The sequence below is a fragment of the Perca fluviatilis genome, chromosome 7 (genome assembly GCF_010015445.1).
Source record: "Perca fluviatilis chromosome 7, GENO_Pfluv_1.0, whole genome shotgun sequence".
Taxonomy (NCBI): Eukaryota; Metazoa; Chordata; class Actinopteri; order Perciformes; family Percidae; genus Perca; species Perca fluviatilis.
In genome coordinates this window covers 10,949,657-10,969,475 of record NC_053118.1, presented here as the reverse complement: position 1 = coordinate 10,969,475, position 19,819 = coordinate 10,949,657, and the positions used below count along the sequence as shown (strand labels likewise).

General features: G+C 40.5%; 2 protein-coding genes across 23 annotated transcripts in view; both read right to left on the bottom strand.

The window, feature by feature from the left end:
- The window catches only part of macf1b (microtubule actin crosslinking factor 1b), a 40,581-nt gene extending 32,995 nt beyond the window's left edge, over nt 1–7,586 (bottom strand). Inside the window, exons 1-3 of one of the 3 annotated variants that reach the window (XM_039806345.1) lie at nt 7,439–7,586; nt 7,209–7,267; nt 6,178–6,289 (exon numbers count right to left, since the gene is read on the bottom strand). In XM_039806345.1, the coding sequence (XP_039662279.1) occupies nt 6,178–6,289; nt 7,209–7,267; nt 7,439–7,564 (297 nt within the window). In that variant the 5' untranslated portion in view covers nt 7,565–7,586. Of the gene's footprint in view, nt 1–6,177; nt 6,290–7,208; nt 7,268–7,438 lie in introns of those variants that run through there. The other 2 variants (XM_039806344.1, XM_039806340.1) reach the window with 2 other exon arrangements.
- A 759-nt stretch (nt 7,587–8,345) lies between these two features.
- LOC120562569 (plectin-like) overlaps nt 8,346–19,819 on the bottom strand; it is a 175,450-nt gene continuing 163,976 nt past the window's right edge. For all 20 annotated transcript variants that reach the window (XM_039806326.1, XM_039806327.1, XM_039806330.1 and 17 more), the window contains 3 exons: nt 9,634–16,732; nt 9,327–9,437; nt 8,346–9,153 (listed from right to left, as the gene is read on the bottom strand). In XM_039806326.1, coding sequence (XP_039662260.1) covers nt 10,568–16,732 — 6,165 coding nt within the window. In that variant the 3' untranslated portion in view covers nt 8,346–9,153; nt 9,327–9,437; nt 9,634–10,567. The remainder of the gene's footprint in view (nt 9,154–9,326; nt 9,438–9,633; nt 16,733–19,819) is intronic.

Sequence of the window (19,819 nt, the reverse complement as noted above, 5' to 3'; positions counted from 1 at the left end):
ATGCAAATACCGATAAAAAAGAAGAAAAACGAAAACTGAAAATGCCTGTCACTGTGGTCGAGAGAGAGAGAGAGGGTGAATTAAATAGAATGACACCTGTGGGGTCAAGTTATTAAGCCCTGAGTACTATAGTGCTGATGTAAGAGTTCCCAGTCTCCCCTTGATTATGCTACAAAAGATATCCTGTATCTCACAACCTTGGAGATGTACAGTAGTACAAAAAACAATTCAGGCATACATGATGAACCCTGTTAGCTGAAAAGAAACAGCTCAGACTGGTAAACTGTAAAAAAAATAAAATAAAATAAAATGCACACACACAAACATAGCTGTTTCTTTGGGTCACTTGGAGAGCTAATGTCTTTAGCTGTTTAATGAGCAAGTAAGGCCCACATTCTCCGACCCCCCTTTCTTTGTCTGAAAGGAGCTGGCAGTGATGAGGCACTACTTTTTCCAGGAGGACATTGTTGTCAAACCATGACACCTGATCCCAGCTTTCAGCATCCTCCAGTCCCCTCTGTACTAATTAAATGATTTTGCCAAAAATCTCTCCTCTCCATTTCATGGTAGGTGCACATAGAGCCTTGCACACAGTTCTTAAAAAGACGAGCTGATGTGGTTAAAGAGCAGCTGGCACGCTGATGCAATAAGCTGCTACTGGCTGCAAGAAAAAAAGCTAATCTTTCCGTCAGCAGCCCTCATCCTTCCAAAATACGTGCGTTAATGGAGTAGACAACGGTTGGGAGATGGAATAAAGTGAGTTTCCAAAATTAATGTAATTCCAAATTAGCGTCCAACGGGAGCCTACATTTGATCTTGGATGGAAATTGATGAATTTTACAGGCTTGTTTTCCCCCTCCTCTGCTATCTCAACCTCTGCTGCCTTCAAATTGAATGGCTCCTCTACAGAACATGGTAATTAGCCTTCTTCATGAGAAATGAAAAAAGAGGGGGTCCCTTTTAAGGGTCAAACCAGAAGCACCATTCAGCATGCACACTGTCATTTATCACCAACAGAGGTTGCTTCCAAGAAAAGTGGATGAAAGGCTGAAGGGCTTCCCCACTGGGTTGCCTGGACCCTGCTGGGCTGCCTGGATGCTGGAAATCACAGCCATGTGTGAGACAAGATTTAGCCACTTTGGGATAGAAGAGCTCAACTCATCATCAGCTCTGCATTCGATTCAACGGCTCCCAGGAAGAGAGGATTTACAGCCATGAGTCCACATTTTCCGTTGAGCACAGGAAAACAGGGGCAATAAAGGAAGAGGCCCCACATTGCCATTAACCCTGATAAAGTGTGTGAATTAAAGAATCTCTTATGGGAGAGATTACCTAAAGTGCTATAAGATGAAAATCAATTTGACAGGCCAAGATAGAGGAAAACTCAACTGAATATAACATTTAACTCAACTCTGTAGAATAAACGCGTTTACTTTACCGCCATCTGGGCATTATTCATTTGTCTTGTAGGTGATTCACAGCAACGAAAACAAGCCCCACTTTTTTTGTCCTTTAAGGTTATGACAGCGTCAGAGAGCAGGGATGGTGTTTGCTGGCTGTCAGAAACAGAGAGGAGAGGATAATAGGCTGTGATCTCTCCCCCCTCTTCCTGGGGCCTGTTTATAACGTGTGTATACAAGTCGTATTTGGGATGCAGCAGAAACCTCAACAGAGAGAGCCTTTATCCAGAAGATCCTCACTAGCAGGGGGGCAAGGAAGCAGAAAGATATTTTGACCTTAACCTAAAGCGAAGAGATGTCATTTTGACTTGTCATTGTCATACTATTTTAACACAATGTAAAAAGGAAGTTAAAATTGCTATCAAAAGACATCCTAATTTCCCTATTACTCAGATGTGTAAGGATTTCATGCGCACAATACTGCCGGTCTCTGGTCAAGTTTGCATTTGTGTCAATACCACTTGGCTCATCGTAGCTGGTAGTGCAACACATTCTCACTCCCAGCGCGTCAAAAAGCAACGCTTGGTCAGGTGCCTTTGGCGTTTGTTGCTGACGCAAAGAGCAGCTCCTGTAGCAGCTAGCCCCTTGGCGTCGACTTTTGACACGCTCGTTTTGGGACTCTTGGCGTCACTTCATGACGCTCTGGGTCAGCATCACTTTTTGACACTCTGGTTCAGGACGTAAGTTAAACTCACATGCGGCACAAGAACGAGACACTAAGAGTTAGGAAAAGTTTGTGGGTGACGTTACAAAATGTACGTTTCGGTGACACCCGGGACACGTGCGAGACATGAAACCCGGTCCTTTGTGTGAAAGTCATGTGTTGTTTGACCCATCCACCACCCCAACCAACCTCCATTTACAAATGTTTGGTCTTTCATACTACTCGCTACCGTTGTCGCTCTTTATACTACGTCATCTTACAGCGCCGCAGTCGAGCTGCTGTTATGCCCGGTGCGCTCCATACAGACGCTAAAGGGTGATTTTTTTCGCCGGTATCTGACGCTGATCAGTATTTTACGAGTTGGGAGTGAGAACGGGTTGGGTAGTGAATTGGTTGTGGCTATAGTAAATCATTGCTATTGGTCACCCTTTACGTCTGTCTGTTTAATATCTCTATCTTACAAATATTAAACAGTGACGAGGTGATTTCATGTGACTTTGTCTGAGAAAAATAGCTGAATAAAATCTTTTGGAGCTCTTTTGGAGCTTTCGATTGTATCACCCAATCTTCCGTAAGTTGGTCCTTTGTTAAATAAATCCTAAAGGGCAACTCCATCTGCTGAGGAAGCAGATCGTGTGATACGATTGAAAGCTTCAGAGCAGCTACTGAATAGACCTTGTGGAAGAGCTACTGTGATATCAGATGAAATGTCAAGTGTAATCTAAGTATCCTGATCTGATGTAGTATATTTTAACATTTGTTTGTATTAGCTAACTTCAACGTTTTGTAGCAAATTATGCAAACCCACAAATTTGATCATTAGTGAACTGATGATTTGTTCTTTGAGTTCTTGGTCTAATCTCTTTTCATATTTAGGCTTTCGTGGTCCGTAAGGTGTATCCCAGTATTTATGGGAAAAACAGTTTAAGATGTGCCAGTGCATGCCTTGTGTTAAGGAGCAGGTGTGTGTGTGTGTCTCTCTCCTGTGTATTGTAGAAGGTCTGTATGTGGGGGGGCTGCCCGCATTCATCCAGCTAACTAACGAGTCCCTCAGGCCCAGACTTAAACCAGCAGTGCAGTAGACTAACAGCATTACCATGACAAAGGACTAAGGTCGGATGCAGTATGATAAAGGCATTGCGGAGGTAAAAAAAAATACACCCCCTTACTTTACACACTTTCATTGGGGGTCACACTACAGCTCTCCAAAGCGTTTGGGCTTTCATGACGTGATAAGACATGCCTGTGCATCTCACACGTCAGTCCCCAGGGAAATTTTTTTTTTAACTAAGAGCGTCCTACGTTGAAGAATGTTTTCTCAATAATACGGTAGATGGTAGTCAGTAAGTTCCTGCAAAGGGGTCATTCGGGTTCAAACAGATCGTATTTTGTCTCATTGGCCTTTTTGACCATACAATCAATTAGTGGCTCAGACATTCAGTCAGGACTATGGAACACATCTACTTCAATAGACCATAAAACTAAATCAGCCAAAAACTATTTTTACTATAACAATACAAACAACAAACCCTTTCAATCCCTTTGTGTAATTGATTCACAGTTCATTGAAGAAGGTGCAGTCATCCTTCACTAAGGATATTTAAATAAATTATTACCTCACCATCTCGCTGCACTGCGGAGCTTCATCACGTAATTAAGCTCAATGGAAATGTTTCTTATCTAAAGGCTGAATTGGTCCATTGTATAAATTAACAATATCCAATCAGCAAAATCAGAGTTTTAGTAACGCAAACATGTATCACAGACAGAGCTGCTTTGGAGATTAATCTGATTGGTTGAGTTAGACATGATGGGAGGAACGTAAGCACAACAGGTTTAATGACTAATTAGACTGATAGGAAAAGGGCCATGGGGAGATGAAGTAGTTGACATTAGCAATGCTAGTGCTAAGGTTAGCTTGTTAGCTGACCTACTGTGACCACAAATTTGCATAAATCAAAATACTATTTTGATCAAAGTTGTATTTGCTATTCATGCTTGTCATTCATCAAAGTACTCAGCACAAAATTGCCCAGAGATTTTTAACCCAACTGGTAAAAAAAAAAAAATTCTGGCTGCAGCTTTGACTGACAAATCACTGTACAAATATTGGTATAAATGGTTGTATGGCAAAATCTACAGTTGGTGTTCAATAAATGCCTCCATAGTCAGATCTGAGTGCTCTTACCATAAAGATCCTGCTTTTCTTTTTTTCTGTCCCCTTGCCCCTTCCTCGCATCTGAGTCTAATGTCTTTTCAGCGTGTGTGCTCATGTGTGCAGAGGGCCTCCAGTGCCAAGCACTTCTCTAGCCTGGCTGTCCAGGCCAGGCACAATGGAGCCTGATTCCCCAACCCCTCTGTCTCCCTGTGGCCTAAAGAAGTTTCTCGGCAGGAGTGGAGGAGGACCACCTCAGTATCCGTCTGAGTATGTCGGACTCCACAATCCCTTTCCTCTTTTCCATAATGCTCAATTAACTTCAGTGTTTTTATACTCACTAGCATGACTCATTGGTTAATTTTCCTATTTGCTCTTTTATCAGAACATGTCAGATAATCTTTACAGGTGCCAGTTACTGTTAAAATGACATAAGATCTCAATCTGTACTGATCTCCACCGGGAAAGTAGGATGTTGCAGTAGCTAATACAATACATACATGCTATAGGTACAGAGAGACTTCATAGGAAAAACATTAGAAGAAAAAACTATTCTAATGATTATGGTTAATACGCATTTTCATAAATGCAGTAATTCCATCACAGGTACAGTAAATCATATGTAAGATAAAGCATTAGACAGCATTTTTCTCCCAGCACATGGATTCTAAAGCATCTCTGTTACGCATGCTTGCCCTGCACCATGGGAACGGTGGATTATATGAATGACATTGAACACAACTCACTGACTACATTTGGAGTCACATTCAGGTTCCTCACTGCCCACGCAATAGTTGAACCGACATGTGGTAGTGCACGTTCTTTTCACTGTGCAAGATTTAAACCATCTTCAAGTGGAGCATTTTCAGTCTGTTTGTTCACTGTCTTACCTCACAATGGGCCATTGTAATCCTTTTTTTAGCCATGCTAGCAAGTGTCTTTCGTTAGTCTACCACTTTGGCCCAGAAGGGAATATCTCAACAACTAGTAGATGACTTGCCCCATGGTCCCCAGAGGATGTAGAACACTGATTTTATTGATCCCCTGACTTATCAAATAGCGCTACCATGAGGTTGACATTTGCAGTTTTCGAGTGCAATGTCTTTCAACTATATTGCCATGAAATGTTGTAGGCATTTATGTTCTGCACATGATACACTTTTCTAGCACCATTTTCAAGTCAATATTTGATTTTTCTAACACTTTACTTGATATATATTTATATTAGCATGCTAACACGCAAAACTAAGATGGTGAACATAGTAAACATAACACCTGCTTAGCATCAGCATGCTAGCATTGTAAGTGGGAACATGTTAGCATGCTGACGTTAGCATTCAGCTTTAAGCACGGCTGTGCCAAAGTAGAGAGCCACTAGCTTTGCTTTAGAGGCCTAGATGCAATATTGTTGCATTGTTTCTCAGTGTGATGAGAACATAGGGCCCCACAAGTGTCTTTGTAGCCTTCAGAACAACTGTGGTTGAAGGACAGAGAGACAGAGAGAGAGAGAGAGAGAGAGAGAGAGAGAGAGAGAGAGAGAGATAAAGAGCAGTGACATGACAGATGGATTTCTTTTCACATAGGCAGGATGCACAGTGTAAAACTGCCTTTGTATACTACACATTGTACAAGAAAAAATACAATATAATAAGAAAATATGATAAAAACAAGCTTCTGTTTTTCTAATTCTGATGTTTTTAGACTGAAGTGACTGATGCCTTATAATATTCAGTAACTTAAACATTTGCTGTGGGAAAAAAAAAAAAGTAATGTCACCTCAGGTGGAGGATCTGATGAAACACATGCTACTTTAACATGACAACTTTAACATGGGATACAGTGAAACAGAAAAAGGTAAAGAGACAACAGAAGGCAGACAGACAGTAAACCCAACTAACCCTGGGGTCCGGAGGAGGCAGCCGCATCTCCATGCTCTTCAGCCACTGTCTCAGTGCTATGATTTGACCCCTGAACTCACACTGCCATTGACTCAAGTCCTCCACATCCCTCCTAAAACAGAGAGGAGCAATGTGAAGTGTAAAGAGTTATAGGAATCATATTTTACAATCCAATATCCTAAACGTTTAGTCAGTGAAATGTTAATTACTGCCGTATTATTAATTTGTTTGTATAGAGATAAATCGGTAATATGTTTTGCTGTAATGTATCCATATATTTTTGGTTAGTTGTGTCATATTATGGGCAGCATAGCGCTGAGTTATATTATTGGCATTGCATTCATAGTGATACGGTGCATTTGTGAAATAACTGTAGGACTCTGAATACAAATGCCTACTATACTGTTGAAATTGGAATGCTTGTGATGACAGGAAGCAGATAATGGTGGGAACAGGCACAAAAGCAAAGTCATGACATGTACAACAGCAGGAAGAGGTAAAACAAAGCCTTCAATAAGTACTGTTCTTATCAAAGGACACTATAACCAGAGCATAGACAAATATCTCATTAGGGAGGCATGTGCTCTCTCTCTCTCTCTCTCTGGCCACTGGGCTGAAACCTTAGTTTTTGTTGTTTCAGTATGTTTCAATTAGATGTTTTACACTGTGTGCTCACTTCACAATTCATAGCTCTGTCTTTGTGTTGCTGGCACACCGGTCTACAAAGCTGATACAATTGATTCAACTGCCGTCACAGGCTGCGTGTTTCCTTTTAATCTGACCGTTGGTGGCCACTTTCAATCAGACAGGTCTCACTTGGATTACAGTATTTGCTTCAAATGTAAAATAAGTTCAATTCAAAAATATCTACATGTGTGATGAACGTTTAGTGCTTACATTGGTCATAATCCAAAACTGCTCTTAATATTTCTTTAAGGTTGAGTATTTAAATTTTATTATTTATTTAGCACTTACTTAAATACACAAGTTAAGTCAAGAAGAATGAATGATAATCTTAAACTTTAGCATACCCATATCTCTGATCCTGTGATGTAGGTGTTGGTGATTCAAACAAAGAACTTCCTTGATCCTGCAATAGACCATTGGAAGAAGAAGAAGAAAAAAAAAAAGAGATCTGTTCTTGTGTTTTTCCGACTTGTATTTAGCATTTCCAGATGCTTGAGCTGAGAGTGTTTAAACAACAGTTCATTACTGCAGGATATGGTGATGTGTTTGTAACCTCTCTTCTCTGTGGTCTTACCTCCCTGTTTACAGCCTCTGCGGGGAGAGCTGGGAGGGAAAGGGTCAGATCAGAGTAGTCAAGGGAGCTGAGTGAAGAATTCTGGGAGGTGAATGCCCCGTTTCTTCTGTTGGCAGGCTCCTCCATTAAACCTAGTGGCTAATGTTGGCACAAAGAGCAAAAATATGCATCTCTGGTACGAAGGAACAGGGTGTCAATTCACAAGCATACAAGTAATGTTCAATGGAGAGGAGATTTCTAATGATTTAAATAGTGATTCAGGGTATTTTACACCCTCATCAGGCCATTTTTTAAGGGGACCTAAAACATGTATTAAGTAGATAGTATTCTATAATCATCAGCCTTCAAATACCTAGCCACACCCTCATTGATCAACAAATACTGAATCATAAGAGCAGGCATAGACCTCAGTGGGTTCATAACATTATCACTTGTAGAGCAGGTGTTGGACTAAGTAGCTGTGTTTCACCTGATTAACTTGCTTTCTTGGGGGTGAGTGTACGTCAGAATAACACTGCCCTCATGTGGCCAACTACTGATTTTTTCCAGAGGGAAGATTAATACCACAAAGCATGATTAAACCTATTTAATCAATAGCAACAGAGGCAGTGGTAAAGAAGGTAAACATTGTAAAATAATGGTATCACCCTTCATATACACTATGTGCAAGACATTCAGCTATTACTTATATTTCTATATTTCTCATATATTAAAATATAGAACAAGCTCTACAACTGTTCTTCCATTGTGCTTTAACATGGAGAGATGGAAAATAGGCATTATGTGAAGTGCCTTATTTTCATTGTCATTAGTGTTCCTATTTAATTTAAGAAAGCAGCACTAAAAAACATTCCACTCTTAAATTTGCTTCAGATGTATGTGTATTGATGTATGAATGACAATAGGGCCTTTTCAGAGCATATTTATTTACAAAATAGCGTTAATGTTCAGAACATACAACAGAATCCACTCACCACATCAAAGCAAAATCTGCCCCATAAGCAAAACAAACCAGTTAGTTTGTGAACTGATATATTCTTAAACTTAAAATCAGTGACATCTGCAGTTGTCTATATTTTACATCACCATTTCCCCCCCCAAAAAAACTTGTTTGTAAAGTTAGTGAAACATGCAAGGCAAATTCATTATATATCAAAAACTTGATGAAAACAAAATAAAAACATTTACAGAGGTAAAACACATTAGAGATACATAACAGAAATACTTTCTGCGGAAAAATAAAGCAAAATAAATCGTTAGGCTCTTTTTCAGTTTGCAAAAGAAAATGTGGCAAAATGTCAACTGAAATGAATTAATTTGATATAATACATACATTCATGCAATGTGGTGCTGTGTCAAATATATCTTATCCAAATGTATCGTTTTAGCACTTTGGTAGGACTGAATTTACTGAGAGATAATACAAAAATATACTGAGAGGACTTTTAAGAGCAGCTAAAGGAAGATGTGCTGCTCTACCACCACAGTTAACGCCAATTTAAATGGAAGAATACAAATGCAGACGTGTGTATGATTGGGGAGTGTTCTCTAAAACATTACAACACTATTAGGGTTCAAGTAATAAATATATGAAAAAAAGTAATGAATGAAGAGTGTTCCAAGAAAGGTATCCCAAGATGGTGTCAGGTTGACTCAGCCTCAGCTTTCTTCAAATGTGATGTGCAATGGAAGAAAGGAAATACTCAATGGTAGATCTAGAAATAAAAGAAAAATAACTATGCATTAAAATCAAAATAAACCAAACCATGCAGCGAGAAAAAAATACAACTTAAATAAAACCTGCAAATGCATGATGGAAAGTAGCTTAATGTTTGTGCAAATGAAATGATCATGACATGATGTTTTTAAAAACAGTTATACACTGTACCTGTAAAACTACGTGAGGATGACATGGACTCACAAATCCATCCAAGTTGAGGGGATCGTATGCTCCGGCCATCTGAGTATCTTTGCTGATATGTTGGATTCTGAGGGGCTGCTGCAAAAAAACATAAAAACTGTCAATCAGCAGAAATTAGATTTTTTTTTTTTTATAGAAATAGTTTACTAGTGATATCATCATGGTAGTGTGTGGGGTAGGGCAAAATGGCATAATCCAAGCCCTGAGATGTGACCAATGTCAACTGAAGAAAACAGACAGCAAAACAAAATAGAAAAAACTTATTTCAACTTACAAGAACCAAAATAACAGGACGCAGTTCCGTATGGGTGAGCAGGATCAACTCTGACATCATCTTGGGATTAACCAGGAACACTTGAATGATGGTGAATATAAAGAATCTACAACTTGGGAGTGTGTAAAACAATGGTAAACCCAAAGGAAGTAAAAGTCCACTAAATATAAATGGGCATTAAGTACAAAATAATGACAGATGTGAAACTGGTTTCAGAATGGTCTGCGTAATTTTAATTCTGGCACATCTCAGTGTTGTATTCCTGTAGTGTCTCATTTTGTAGTGTCTAACAGGTGTATTCTTATTGGGTGTTATATAGTTACCCAGGCAACATTTAACATACAAACATAACAAAATCTGTCCATACTCTATACAAATTTTCAGAAATGTGAAGGCATCTATGTATTTTAGAATCTGTTAAAAACGTTACAACTAAGTTGACATACAGTAGATATCTCATTAAGTACTGTCGAAAAAAGATAAAAAATAGACAACTATCCTTGAATTTCAAAGGAATATTGAAAAAATATCTCTTTGACATACATACAGTATATATTAGTTTCAGAAAGCACAAGTGTACAACTTTGTGTAAAATGAAAACTATAAAGTCACTTAAAAAAACAGCAGAAATGTCATGCTTTGCTTTGAAAAATATAATCGGACTCGGTAATTAGTAGTAAGGAAAATAATGTAATATCTAGCAATCCTTGGTTATGTCTCCATATATGAGGCACATGTTTAGACACCTGTTATATAGGGGAAAAAAATCAATAGCCTAGGCAATTCTTGATGTTACCACATGCAGGGCAGAATGAATAAATTATATTTTCTCTGTTACTGTAACTATTTTTCCTTTGAGAAATGCAACTGTAAAGTGCACTATTACTGTTGGTTCTTAGACACTTGGGCTTTTGTTAGGAACAGAACTAGCTAATCAGAATCTGCGGCTGTAGCCAGTTGAAGAGGATGTGAAGGAGGAGGATGAGAAGTTCATGCTGAAGCCAGAGCCAGCATCAATGCTGCCTCTCCTGGAGCCTGTTCGGGATCCGGTCCTTGAGCCAGTCCGGGAGCCATAGGCAGATCCAGGGTTACTGACATTGTAGGGACTGTAGAGGCCTTTGCTGGATTGTGAGGAGGCCTCCAGAAGCCTTAGGCCAGATCCTTCCTCGACCATGCTTTTGTCCATGACATCTTTATAGGAGATTTTGAGTTTGGTTTTAGGACATGTTATGTATTTAGAATAAGAACCGACGTCTCTCAGTTTCTGGGCAGTGCGGGCATCGATTGTGCCCTTCTTGATAGATTCATCTAGTGACACTCTGCTCTCGACATCAGGCTCAATAAGTCCACCAGTCAAATATTGGACCTCAAGGAAACGCTGCCCAGCCTCATAATACAACCAGCCTTTCTTTAGCGCCTGGGATGCGGACATCTTTACTTTAGTTCTTGGGTCTTCAAATCCATTGAATGCTTTTTGAGCCAGGCTGAGGCGATCAACCACGGTTTTATCCACAAGGCCTTTTTCTGTAGCCTCAATGACTGTGAATCTCTCTCCAGTTGTGGGGTCAATTATTCCTCCTGTGCAGGCTTGGGCCTCCAACAATCTTTGGCCAGTGATGTTGTCTACCAGGTTTCTGTGTATGGCCTCAGTGATAGACACCTTCTCCAGTGTGTCTATGTCCAATATTCCAGCTATGGGGCCAGTCTCCTCTGCTGGGTCATTCCATATGACTGCAGGTGGTTTAATGGTGGGTATGGGGCTCATGGGAGAGGAGTAGGTGGAGCCAGTGGTGGAACCAAAGGAGGATGAGCGTGAGCGGAAGCCTCCCATGCTTCCAGAAAGCATGTCAGCAAATTCTGTGATGGATAGGTTTCCAGATCGGTACGTATCAAGGGCAGTCTGGTCAATGAGGCCACGTGAAAGAGCGTCATGAACATCATACTGTCTCCCTGACCTCCTGTCAATGATAACAGATTTGACAGTACCATCAGAGGAGGTTATTGTGATCTCTTCCCATTCACACTCCTGCTCAGCAAGCTCCAGGTATGTTTGGTGGTCAATGAGTCCCTTTCTGTAGGCCTCATACACAGTCATTTCTTTGCCACTCTCAGGGTCTACAATGACAACTCTGCGTTTACGAACTGAGGATTTGGAGGAGGTCTTACTTTCCCGCTTCTTTTCTTTCAGTAGCAGGAGCACCAGGCCAGTGTCAGGATCGGTGATGCATCTCTCCATGAGCTGGAGATAGGTTAGGTTTTCCTCAGTGTTGGGATCAAAGAAGCCTTTAGTGTCATCAGATGGATCTGTCAAGATCTCATTCATTTCCTCATCAAAGAAGCCACGTTTGTAGGCCACCTCAACTGGCAGGCGGTGACTTTCCTCTGGGTCAATGATTCCACCAGTGGCAATCTGGGCTTCCAGGAGACGGATACCATGATCTTTCAAGATGAGCCCCTTTTTCATGGCCTGGAACAGGGAGATTGTCTTGCCTGAATAAGGATCTCTATATCCTGTCACTGCACGTTCTGCAGAGAGGAGCTTGTCTTTGAATTCAGGTCCTACAATTCCCATTCTCACTGCTTCATTGACAGTCAGTTTGAGGTTTTTGATGGGATCAATGACATATCCTGTGGATGCCTGTGCCTCAAGGAGTTCAAATGCTGTGCCTGGCCTAATCATGTTCTTCTTCATGGCCTGGTAAATTGATAGACGCTCCTTTGTGGACTCTAAGAATACACCAGCAATACAACTTGTGCCCTCAAGGTACCTTGATAGTTTCTTGCTAACCTCCTCCATTGAAATAAGACCTTCATTCAGTTCAGTGACAGTCTGCTGGTCAATAATTTGTGAGCGGATCAGCTCCTCCATTGTGATCTCTTTCCTCAGACCTTTGAACATCAGCCTCTTGTCTCCCAGGGAGAGTAGGCGCAACCCACCGTCTAACTTGCATCTCTTGAGCAGCTGTGCATATGACAGGTCCTCGTTGGTGACAGGGTCAGTAAATCCTTTAACTTTGTCAGTCAGCCTCTCGTTGGTTTCCTTGTTGATGTAACCTCTTTGCATGGCAATGTCGGCTGGCAGGTGGAACTGGAATTCAGGGTCAATAATACCACCGGTGGCAGTTTGTGCCTCTAACATTTTCAGAGCATAATCCTCTGGAACAAGATCCTTTTTCATGGCCTGGAAAAGAGATATGGTTTTCCCACTGTATGGATCTTTGTATCCTGTGACTGCTCTTTCAGCTGACAGAAGTTTATCATGGATCTCAGGGCCGACAACACCCTTACGAACAGCTTCGTCAACCGTCAGGGTTTCATTTTTAACTGGATCGACAATGAATCCTGTAGCAGCTTGTGCTTCTAGGAGGCTGAGGGCTAGTTCAGGTTTAATAAATCCTCTCTTCATTGCTTGGTATATGCTTATCTTGGAGCTTGAGTCTGTTGTGACCCCAGCAACACAGCCTGTGCCATAGAGATACTGTTTCACACTGGTAATCTCCATTATGTCACGGATGTTCCTCTTGCCCTGTTTAAGGAGGTTGTATGTCTCTAGGTCAATTATGCGGGCACTGTAGAGCTCCTCAATAGTTATCCTTCTCCTTATAGTCTTATATGACAGTGGACTATCATTTCTAATGATCTCTCTCTGCTCCATGATCTCAATAATAATGATGATCATCCGCTCTTTCGTGATTTTACCAGAGCGATATTCATCCATGAGCTTCTGCCTCTCTTGCTCGGGAAGCAAATTTGAGTTCATGATTTCCCAAAGGTTCAGTGGTTTATCAGCAAGCCCCTCGATTGGAATGTCAATCTGTGTGCTGGTCAGGTCACTTTGTGTTTGTTCCTCTGTGTAAAGGTATGTCTTTTCCACAACAGTTGGAGACTGAGGTTTGGAGATCGGAAGGATATATAGGCCTGTCTCTGGATCTTTTTGGCACTTGTCTTTAAGCTGTCTGTAGGTAACATTAACATCGGTTTCTGGGTCTGAGAAAGCCTTGTTATCATCAGATGGTTCAGACAGGGTCTTGGCAATTTCTTTACTCAAAATGTTCTTCTGATATGCAACATCAGTTGGGACACGGTGGCTGTTTACAGGGTCAATGATTCCTCCACTAACCATCTGTGCCTCTATCAGAGGCATGGCATGCTCTTTCAGGATGAGATCTTTTTGCACTGCTTCAAAGAGGGAGATTTTGTTGCCCGTGAATGGATCTTTATAGCCAGTAACAGCTTTTTCTGCAGAGAGAAGTTTTTCATGTAGCTCTGGACCAACAAGACCTGACTTCACTGCCTCATCTACTGTCAGGCACTGGTTCCTCACTGGATCTACAAGGAACCCAGTGGCAGCCTGGGCCTCAAGAAGTGAAAGACCTGTGTTGTGTCTGAGGAGTTTTTTCTTCATAGCCTGATAAATGCTGATTTTCTCTTTAGTTGGCTCCAGGTAGATGCCAGCAATGCTATCAGAGCCCTGGAGGTATTTATTGACATTTGGATTCTGACTGACTTCTCTAGGTGTTGTTTTGCCTTGTTGAAGTAGGTCAAAGGTTGGTTTGTCAATGATTTTGGAATCATACAGAGAGCCTGCTGGGACAGGAGCTCTGAGTCCCTTGAAGCTGGACTGTTCTTGTTTCTTAGCCTCTTTCTCATTTACAAATGTGATGACAATCTTGATTATCTTTTCAATTGTAATCTTTCCTGACCTAAACTGTCTGAGCAGGTCAAGCCGTTGTTCTTCAGTGAGATATTCAGAGTTGATGATTTCCCAGATGGTCATCTTCCTGCCCTTAAATGGTCCAGAGTCAAGTTCCACAGTTGCCTGAGTCATAGCCTCCTTTGTCTGGGCATCATTGTATGTTGGCTCCTCTTTTGCATTGATTGCTTCGTCAGAAAGAGGCAGAAGCTGGAGACCAGTTTTCTTGTCAGTGACGCATCTCTTAAAAAGCTGTGCGTATGTGACATTTTCTTTTGTGTTGGGGTCTAAGAAGCATTTAGTTTCATCAGTGGGACTGTTAAGAATCTGTTTGATTTCATCATCAAAATAGTTTCTCTTGCAGGCCACATCATGAGGAATGTGATAGCTATTTACTGGATCAATGATGCCGCCGGTGGTCATTTGGGCATCAAGCAGTCGGATTCCTTGTTCTCTAGGTATGAGATCTTTTTTCATTGCCTGGAACAGAGATACAGTCTTTCCAGTGTAAGGATCTTTGTAACCTGTAACAGCTCGCTCTGCAGACAGCAGTTTTTCATGCAGCTCAGGACCCACAACACCTGCCTTGACAGCTTCATCAACAGTGTACTTCTGATTATGAACAGGGTCAACCACATAGCCTGTTCCTGCTTGGGCTTCCAGCATATTCAAAGCAGGCCCCGCTCTCATCATGTCTTTCTTCATAGCTTGATAGAAGGACATTGTCTCCTTGGATGAATTGATAACCACACCTGCAATGCAGTTTGTTCCCTTCAGTGCTTTGTGGACAGGCTCTATTTCAGACACCTCTTTGACTGTCTTATTGCCCTTGTGCAATTTGTTGTATATGTCTTTATCAATGATTTTGGATTCCAGGAGTTCTGTGGCAGGGACAGGTGCTCTCAGACCATCAAAGGTAATCTCATTCTTCTTTTCTTTTTCCTCTGCCACAGTAATCACAATCTTAATGATTTTTTCGATTGTGATTTTGCCTGTCTTGTATTGACGGAGAAGGTCCTTCTTTTGGTCCTCAGTGAAGTACTCAGAATTGATTATTTCCCAAATGGTGACAGTCTTTCCCTTGAATCGTCCAAATGGCACAGACACAGTAGTTTTGCTGAACACATCCTTGGTCTCCTCCTCTGTGTATATACTTGAGCACTGAGCAGCTTTGTCTGTGATTGGCAGGAGAAGCAGACCGGTTTCAGGGTCACTGGTACATCTCGCCATCAGCTCAGAATATGTCAAAGGTTCCTGAGTGCTGGGGTCAAAGTATCCCTTTGTGTCATCTGAAGGTTTTTCCATAATCTTGTTCATTTCAACATCATATAGTCCCTCTTTGTAGGCTGTTTCATTGGGTACACGGTGACTATTGATTGGGTCGACAATGCCACCAGTTGCAAGCTGAGCCTCAAGGACTCTGATGGCATGATCACGTTCTATCAGACCCTTCTTCATAGCTTCAAAGACAGAGGTCCTCCCACCAGTGTATGGATCTTTGTAGCCAACAACTGCCCTCTCTGCTGAAAGCATTTTGTTGTGCAATTCAGGGCCAATCAAGCCGTCCTTGACAGCCTCATTAACAGAAAGTTTCTGGTTCTTAATTGGGTCTACAATGTAACCTGTGGCTGCTTGGGCTTCAAGAAGGATTATGGCTGTGCCTGGAGTAATCTTCTTTTCTTTTGATGCTTCATAGATTGACATTTTTTGATTAGATGGTGTCAAAACACCAGCAATGCAGTTCTTTCCTTTAAGAATTGGTTTCAGTTTTTCAGTCTCCCCAAGCTCTTGAACAGTGGTTTTGCCTTTTTTTAGCTTGTCAAACTCCTTCTTGGATAAAAGGCCCACATCATGAAGTCTGCTTGCAGGTACCTTATCACGGATGCCATCAAAAGCCAAGGGATCTGGTCTCTTCTCCGCACTGTCTACGGTATCACCGGCAGTTTGACCATTGTAAACCTTCTTTGTTGTCTCAACCATTGTAACATGGATTTGCTCTTTGTCAGGGACTTCTTTTTGTGCTTCCTCAAGCTGCTGCAGCTTGTCGCGCAATTTCTGGTTCTCTTCTGCGAGTAACCTTTCCTGGTCGAGTCTCTTCTTCTCCAGTTCCTGCATTTCTTTTTGTTTGTTAAGCATTTCTTTCTCAGCCTCTTTTTGTTTATTGAGGGCCGCATCCATAGTAGCGTAGAGTTTCTTCTTCTCCTCCTCCATCTGTTGTCTCTGGCGTTCCTGTTCATCTTTGAGAGCTTTGGCCTTTTTGACTTCCTCATCAAACTGACTCTCTAGCTTCTTTTTCTCATCTTCAATTAGCTTCTCCTTCTTCAAAAGCATCTCCTTTTCTGTCAGGAATGTCTGCTGGAGTACTGTCTTCTCATGTTCGATTTGTTTCTGCTGTGCATCAGCCATCTGAGAGAAAAAAATATAGAAAACAAGTTACAATATGTTTGTAAGTGAGGCACATATATAGATATTTTGTTCATCCAAATTGTTTATTTTGTTTATTTAATGTGTAATGGATACCATTTGTACAATGCACTCTGCTTATGGAGATAACAATAATTCCTAATTGAAGTTATATGAAGTGTTTTTCTACATTTTTAGAGAAAGATTACAAAATTGACTGTGCAGTATTTTGTTTAATAAATGTACTCATTCTCTAGGATCCTCGTTTCCAGATTCGGGATAATAAGTTGTCGTATTGATGTCATTCTTTGTATTTTCGCAGACATTATAAAGTCCAGAACAACCATGATAATTCAAATAACCATGCTCCAAGAAATGTATTGCTACTTGGAGTGGATTGTGTTACCTTATATAATGTACTACATCTAAAAAACTAAGTAAATATAAGTGAGTTCAAAATAATACATTTCTATTTGTAATGAGTAATATGTTGCTTATCAAGAGGTCCCACTGGACAGAAATAGAATTAAAAAGGATCCTAAATATTTGTGTAAAAAATAGGGTAATTTACAGTGGCCCTAAATGCACAACACACTGCAAATTAAGCAAATAAATGCAACTTATTTTGCTTTGTTTTTAACCATTAAACAATTTGCAATTCATTAAAAAAAATTCTGAAGGTAACTTTACCCAGATACCATAGCATGTTTCACAAATAATTGTGTGTATATTGTCAGATTATTTAAATGGAAAGCTAGTGTTAATTTTGTCACCTATTTTTAATTTAGTCTTAGTCTTGTGCCAAATATCCTTGTTAGTTTTAGTCATATTTATTATTCACATATCTTTTTTTTGTTAATCAAGTTTTAGTCAAGTTTTAGTCAAGTTTTAGTCGACTAAAAGTCTCGTCATTTTAGTCTAGTTTTAGTCAAAAGAGAACTCAAGGTATCTTAGTCAAGTTTTAGTCAAAACATTTTAGTCTTTTTTTAAATAATAAATTATTTCTGAGATTTCTGATAACCATTTCAGTCAAATAGTTATATAAAAATAAATTATATAAAGTTATATAAATATCGAGCCTTTTCCTTATTTCACCAGTAAATTCCTGTTAAACGACAAAAACAACCACCATTCTATACAATGAAATACAGACAAACTTTTACACCGTTTAGCTGTCAGCATTGTAACCGTGTTTAATCCAGCTGCTAGCTAACGGTAGGCTAACGTTACCTGCTGCCAAGTATAGTGTTAACTAGCGTCCCCTGCAGCGATGTTTCGGTTGCCTCTAACGTCCGTTTAGGAGCATCAGAGAGAAGCGCAGGCATTTAAGTGGCACCGAAATCCGCGTTGCTGTTCGGTCCGGTACATAACGGTCGTTAAGGCACCGGTCGGTGCCGTATTAGCACCGGGTCTCGGTACCCAACCCTAGTAACAGCTGAATATTCTATCTCATGATGGAAAAGTAGAGACGACTGTAGACGAAAATGAAGAGAGATTTTATCTTAGCTTTTATTTTATGCAAAACACTTTAGTCTCGTCTTTTTTTCTGTAATTGCAGTCTGTTTCCATATTTGGTTGTGTTTTCTCTTCTAAACGCAGTGCATGTGTTGTTAAATTGGTAAAGTATTTTCTTAATTTGCTTGCTGTCTAGGTTTCTTCATTTTGCAGTGCATTGAGCGCTCAGGTGCACCATAGTACTCTGCATAGAAGTGTTAAAAATGTGTTAATAAATATCTCTAACATCTGGATTATGATGATCTAGATTCGACAAAGTCTACAGTTTTAATATAAATATGAAAGCTTTTACAAACTGTCAATAAATTGGTAACTGCTGTTTACCATAATGCTATTTTGCTGGCTGTCACTTGTTTGTTGTGTTATTTAAGGTGTTGCAACAGTGGAGCAATTTTGTTGCATAAGAAGTTGGTGCTAATTATTGGATAATAGTAATTGTATTTTGATGTATTAGTTACAGTCTAAGGTGTTACAACAGATCTAATGTGTTTATTATTTAAAATGGCAAGGGGCATAATTGAGGAAAACACATAATGCAATGCTTAAGTTTAAGAGGGATAATACCCTCAGATCTGCATAGTGGTACCTTTTCAAATAATTAAACATTAAAGAAACAATCCACTGTTTTCAACTTTACCCATTTAGTCTAATAGAAGATGATCATACCAACAATGCTCTCAATTTTAGTGCATGGTATATACTATAGCAATTATCTCCTCTTCCACTAGGGTGTTGGGGGTTGTGGATAAAGGCAACATACACTTGTCAACAAGGAAGTAAAGTCTGTTGCATGCCTTTTGTGTCAATTGATGTACACTTGTGCATGTCATTGTCATGTCAGATAGGTATTGATAGGTATGGTGACGTACACATCCTCTGGAAAATGTTTTAGCCTGTGGATGATGGAGACAGAGGGCCCTATCTTGCACTCAGCGTAATTGCCTTTGTACACCGACGCATGTATGATTCCTATTTTGCACCCGACGCACAGCGGACTTTTCCCTCCACAGACGCACATCGGTAAATTAGGGAATGTATTTGTGCTCACGGGGGCGGTTCGGCGAAAAGAGGAGGCGTTTTCAGGCGCAAACGTTCCCTGATGCTATTTTGCAGTTTCAGAAAACAATTCCGCCGCTGACCAGGAAAAACCTAGTCTAAAGTCAGTGGCGCTAGTCTAAAGTCAGTGGCGCTAGTCTAAAGTCAGTAGCGCGTTATTCAGATGCTATTTTAGGGGCGCATGCTTGGCCATAATGTAGTGTGTGCACAACACACTTTGCTTCTCTCATCTCCATGAACGCATGCAGTTCCCATTTTTGCAAACCATACATAATTACAAAGAAAAATATTACTGAAAATGCGCTTCAGGTGTTTGGATAGATCAGGAGGCACTTTACAGTACAGTCCTCAAAAAGTCGCAGCATTCTTTGTGGCTTGTTGTGTTTTACACAACATTTCCATGAATCATGGATGTGTTGATGACATAAATGAGGAAATATTAGAGGACTTAAGGAGACGTGATGTTGAACTACGGTGGGATTGGACACTCCGGCGGATTCTGGTCCGGGAGTGGCGATG